This window comes from Vespa velutina, chromosome 16 (assembly GCF_912470025.1).
Source record: "Vespa velutina chromosome 16, iVesVel2.1, whole genome shotgun sequence".
In the NCBI taxonomy this organism is placed as follows: Eukaryota; Metazoa; Arthropoda; class Insecta; order Hymenoptera; family Vespidae; genus Vespa; species Vespa velutina.
The window spans coordinates 2,625,001-2,631,131 of NC_062203.1; the positions used below are offsets into that span (position 1 = coordinate 2,625,001).

The following is a 6,131-nucleotide window of genomic DNA, read 5'->3' on the forward strand; positions in this document are numbered from 1 at the left end:
ATATTCATATTTTCTTCTACGTTTTTGTTTAGATATGATTTATAATATTTACACAAATATTTTTCACTTTATCTACGCTCATACAAATGACCTTTCTGTCTTTATTATTATTATTATTATTTTTTTCGTTTATTTCTTTTTTCATAATGCTTTCTTTATTTAAAATATCCATATTTTTTTAATGGATTTTACTTTTATAGACTTTTATGGATTATACTTTCAGCGAAAACCACATTTTTCTCTACTTTTATTTTTCTGCAAATTTTAAATGTTTTGCTTCACTTTTATATCCTTTTTAAATACTTTACTTATATGTTCATGTAAAACTAATCCTTTTTTGCCTATCATTCTTCAACAATTTCATTTTAAATTATACACATTCCTTTTTTCTGTCTTGCCGTAACAAAGGATGAGAAAAGACATAAACATGGTGTATTGTAACTGTCACAGTTTCAAAATTACTTTATTAGCAAGCTCAAATAAAGAGTTCGTGAGCTTTTTTAAAAATAATTTTCATCTCTCGTTCACAAGAGAAATATGCATTTCATTTTTCGCTTTACACATACACACACACACACACATATATATATTATACAAAATATATATATATATTTTTTTTTCTCTTCATCGTATAATATTTATTATGAATAATATCAGAGAATACGTAATCCAGAACATAATTCCATAATGATATATACGAAAGAATAATGAAATGCAAAAAGTAATACATATTAATAAAGAACTTTTATTTCTATTATTAGTACACACATATTTATATATATATATATATATATATATATATATATATATAATATGGCATACCTTCATCATTTTTAATTAATAAATAAAGAAAATATATTAGCATAACATAAATTAGCATAATTAAAGATCAGATATCAAATTATTTATTACTTTTAACAATTAAATTATGTTATTGTTAAAGTGGATAAGCAACGATGTGATAATAAATTTCACTAATTTACCAATTAAACTAGTATCAAGTTTATCGGATGTTTTTTTTAATTATATTTATAAAGTTAATAATAATCGTATATTACTTTTGAAATTAGTTTTAGAATAATATTTCTTGTTATATAAAAAAATAATTTATCATTTTGTGTTTTATTTCGTTTTTTTTTTTTTTTTTTTTTTTTTTTTTTTTTTTTTTTTCTTATTTTTTTTTCATAAAAGTTATTAAATTTGTAATCATGGCGCCCTCTCCGGTCGCATATTTTTTTAACCAGATGGGGCATATATACAATTCTGAATTTCATTTCGTCAATTAACTTTTAAAATCTGTTATTAAGTAAAGGAAAATTCTAACAGATGGCGTTATGTCGAATAGTAACCAGTAGTAACCGACGCTTACCAATGTTTGGCGGTTCTGCTTGATTATTTCTTTAATTCTATAATATTTTCGGATTATCTATATTACATTAAATAATTTTAATCTTAAATGTGTCAAGTGTATCATTCGTAAATCGTTAATGATCCGTTTAATATTCGTGAGTTTGAAAAATTTTCTAACAATGTTGTAGAAAACGGTGAACTAACCTGAAAGCTTTTGTTTATTATCTCATGTATATTTCTCTATCTCTATTGTATATACACATATTTTATTATCAATAATATTAGCAAAATGCAAAAATATTTTAATCCATAATAATAAGTTTAGATGAAATTTGGAAAATTTATTCGTGAAAATTAAAGTGATACTAATGTGTACCCAAAGTTTTTAATGATTAAATCAAAGTAATTAAGATAATATATCTATGGAATATAATTCATCGGTCGTCATATTTAATAATAAGAAAAGTTATGTGAATCATTTAATGTTATATGGAATCACAGTGTGATTAAATAGTTCCTGCTGATGGAAGAAAAAGGATAATGAGCGATTCGGATGATACGGACGTCCTACTCCTTATCCCACCTGATCTCTTCCTTGTACCATCATCCTCTGATTCTGACATTAGTACAAAACAGTGTTATGAAAAAGTAAATCGTTCTAATGGAAGAAGAGGAGTTATCTCAGAGTTAGTTGGTCATATGCAATCATTAGAGAATAGAATTTCTGCTATCGAATCTAAAGATAACAGTTTGGATATATCATTATTGAACAATTCATTGGATTCTCAAAGACAAGAAAACGGATATTTCTATCATAAACAATCAAGCAGAAGTAATTTCTCCGTAAGTCAACCATCCAGTTTGCAGACTAGTCCCATCAAACCTCGCAAGTCCTCCTCAGTTCCTTCTACGCCTATTAGGTACGTATCATCCAATCGTATTAATTCAAAAGAAAATGATATAAGATCGAATCATTATATTCTGGAAACTAATAATACTAACCAAGTTAATACTAACGCATGTAATCACGAAAAGCATGAGGTTTTAAAGTCTCATACTGATACTCACGTGGTACCATCTGTTTTTTATCATCCTGGAATGATCCCGCATGTTGCTGATAATTTTATCATAAGGGAATCTTCTTCTGTTTCAAATGATAACAAAAGTGCAAATAATATGTACAATAAAGCATGTGATAAATCATATTTAGTACCATCTACCTCGAATTTGCTTAGTACAATAGGAAACCGTGTTGTGGACTCATCTAAAAAGATAATAAACATGGAAATTTCTGAAGTCGATGAATTAATTCAAGAAATGGAGGCTACAGATTTGGAATTATCTAAAAGAATAAATGGTGCTAATTCCTATCAATGTAATCAAAAAAAGGTGGATTCTTTTCTTCAAAAACAAACTATTAGCCAAGGCAATAATGATATCGAGGCTACTTCTATGATTTCTAAAAATCGAGGAATTCATGCTTATACTGATATATCATTAACGACCTGTCCAAATAGTTTATTTCAATTAGATGAAACTGATAAATTAATTTCTGATTTTAAACAATGGGAAGAAAGAATTCGTCAAACGGTTCCTGATAAGAGTCATAATCTTCAAAATACAAATGATAATTCTGCTAATAATATAGAACTATTACATAATAAGAAAACTACTGACGTTATCACATCTATGCCAGAATCAAATCAAATTAGATTTAAGAGAAATGATATAGGTGGTACTAATGCAAAGGAAATGCAAGAAAATGTAACAAGCGTTTTAGAAAATTCTGAAGGGATGCATAATAGTAATGGACAAAATAAATATACAATAGTTCCTGAAGTTACAGAGACTAAATCTGAACTTTTAACAAATATTTGTACAAAATCACTTTATACCAGTAGTTTACAAGATATTGTCAAAGATACAGAACCTTCATTGAGGTATTTTTTAAGCGTTAAGATTTATTTTATATTATTTCTTTCTATTTCATAAAAAAATGTAATATTTAATAAGATTTCTTTTATTGTTCTTTACAAGGCCACAAAAATTATTATCTTTATCAGACTTTTGGGATACTAATACCAATAAATCACAAGGAGAAATGATTAGAATTAAATTAGAAGAAGAAAAATTTCGAAGAGAGGTATGATTGAATTTGTTTTTAATATTTAAATTATGAAAAATTAAATTCGTCCCTAAAAATAATCCTTATTTTAGCATTGCGAGATATTAATTCAAGAACTTCAAAAACGTTTATTGGAACATCAAGAAAAGCTCGCAGTTGCTGTTAGAGTAGATTATGAAAAGGATGTATTAATTTCACAATTTAACAATGCATGGTCGAAAATAAAACAACGTGTTCAGATATTGGAAAGAGAACGCGATGATTTAGAAAAGAATCTTAATAATATTAATGAAAAGCATCAATCTGAAATAAATGAATTTCAATCGCAAATAAAACGTTGCGAGGGAGAATTATCGAAAGCTTTAGATCTCGCGGCTGGTTATAAAGAGAAAAGTGATAGTCTGATGAAAGAAAAAATTGATTTGTTAAAAGTTCATGCGGATGAATTAGAACATTCTAAATCATTGATTCAGGAAACAGAAAATAGATATCAACAAATTAAAGGGGAATATAATAAATTAATTGAAACCAATCGTCAAACTGATGAAAGTTTAAAAAATATACAACAGGAATTAAATAGGGAACGTTTACGTGGTAACGAAGTGAAGAATGAAATGGGCGTAATACATAAAGCGTTAGATACTTGCGAAGCAGAATTGACAATACTTAAACAAGAAAAGGAAAATTTACAGCTTAAAATTAAAGAAGAAATTAATAGAAATAATATTTTAGAACAGAAGAACGTTTTTTTACTTAATTCTTTGGACGATGCAAAAAAAGCAGAAGTACAGTATATCAATAAACAATATAATCTGATATATGTATATATATATATATATATATATATATATATATATATATATGTATGTATGTATGTATGTATAATTCTAATGTAATAATTTTCTTAATTGAATGTATTAATTTAGAGATTAGCGAAGGAAGAAAAAAAATCATTGGAGGAACAACAGGTAAAAATGAGAAGCGAATTACAAGAGGTCTATCAAAAACAAGTCGATGAAGTAGTAAAAGCAAAGTTACAAGAGTTTCAAACGCAACTCGATTCGGCAGAATTAGAATTCGTTGAAGAATTAAAATCAAGACAACAAGTTATAGCCGAATGTGCTGCAAGAAAAATCAAAGAAATTATCGATAAGTAAGGGAGCAAATTTTATTTGGAAAAAAAAAAAAAAAAAGAAAAACAAATTAATTTCCATTATATAATATATGTAAATAATAATCACGATAATTAATAATATACGCAAATTATTTTACAAATATTCGTAGACATCGATTAGAAATTAATTTATTAGAAGAAAAGCACAAAGAAGAGAAACGATTGTGCGAGTTGCAATTGGCACAAGCGGTACAAAAGTCATCCTTATTAGAAATGCATTTGAATTCTCAACGTGCCAATAAATCTCAATTGGCAGAACAATTGCATTCGGTTATGCAAAAACAATGGCAACAAGCGTTACATATAATATCAGGTATAATCGAGATCGACGTTTCATAACTTTCATATTTAATTTATTTAATTTTTATTCGATGATACATTTCATCTCCTTTTTCATTTTTTTTTTTTTTTTTTTTTTTTTTCCTCTATTGCTTTTCCTTTTTCTTTCTTTCCTTTCCTTTTCTTTCTTTCTTTTTTCCTTTTTTCTTTTTTTTTTTTTTTTTTTATCATTCATAATTTTTCGCAATCATATTGTAGGTGGTAATATCGAGAATCTGTCACCATTAGAAAGATTAACGGCGGAGAAATTTTTCGAGAGCAAAATACCTAAAGAATCTGTATCAAATTGTCAAATAAAAATTTCACAGGAACCGTCGTCGACAACACCGACGTCGTCATCCAGAATTCAAAACATTCAGAATGATCGTAATCGTAATGAAAATTTGTTCGATATTCCATTGTCAAATAAAAAAGATTCGAAAGAAGATCTTCGAAAATATATCAAACTTGTAAGAATGTTTATTAAATTATGAATTAATCGAAGAATATTTTTAAATGTATTTATAATAAGATTAATTCGTAGATCGCCGAAATGCAAGAACCTAAAGAGGAATATACGAATTTTTTCGAAAACATATCGAGCCCACAAATTTGTCGTGAAGTTCCACGAAAGCATTATACGAAGAAAGAATTAAGTATAACGAACGAAGATAGTATTTTATTGCAGGCAACCTCGGAGGTTTGTTTCTCTCTCTCTCTCTCTCTCTCTCTCTCTCACTCTCTCTCTAATGAATCGATTAATTAAACACGATGGAACAGTAAATAAATTTCATTATAGGGTTCGGCACACGATTGCAGCGAATATATACCTGTACCACAAAAGTTCAACAGTAAGATTGAGCAACAAAGAAATAAGCCACCATGGAAATGATGTTCGGTTCGGGAACACATAATCGATAATAATTCGGGCATAGATGAAGTCGATCATACAAGAGTATGGCTTCGGTGCAGTATAATTAACTAGCAATAATTATAAAAAACAAAAAAAACAAAAATCGAATGATTATACTTTTCTCTCTCTCTCTCTCTCTCTCTCTACTTTTTTCTCTTTTTTCTTTTTTTGTTGTATTTTTTCTTTTTAACGAACATTCCACATATTTGAGATCGAAGATATTTAATACAGTATTTTTCTACCACGAATAA

General features: G+C 27.3%; 1 protein-coding gene across 5 annotated transcripts; it reads left to right on the top strand.

The window, feature by feature from the left end:
- Window positions 1–1,353: 1,353 nt before the first annotated feature.
- On the top strand, window positions 1,354–6,131 carry LOC124954765 (uveal autoantigen with coiled-coil domains and ankyrin repeats-like). 5 transcript variants are annotated; one of them, XM_047508161.1, is made up of 9 exons: window positions 1,354–2,270; window positions 2,586–3,290; window positions 3,364–3,493; window positions 3,568–4,260; window positions 4,402–4,628; window positions 4,760–4,962; window positions 5,187–5,437; window positions 5,512–5,667; window positions 5,767–6,131. In XM_047508161.1, exons 1-9 carry the CDS (start codon window positions 1,891–1,893, stop codon window positions 5,857–5,859), a joined length of 2,838 nt encoding a protein of 945 aa, XP_047364117.1. In that variant the 5' UTR covers window positions 1,354–1,890; the 3' UTR covers window positions 5,860–6,131. The 5 variants fall into 5 exon arrangements, 4 of the variants coding, with proteins under 4 accessions (XP_047364117.1, XP_047364115.1, XP_047364116.1 ...); XM_047508159.1 differs by having other exon boundaries at window positions 1,354–3,290; XM_047508160.1 differs by having other exon boundaries at window positions 1,354–3,290; window positions 3,388–3,493.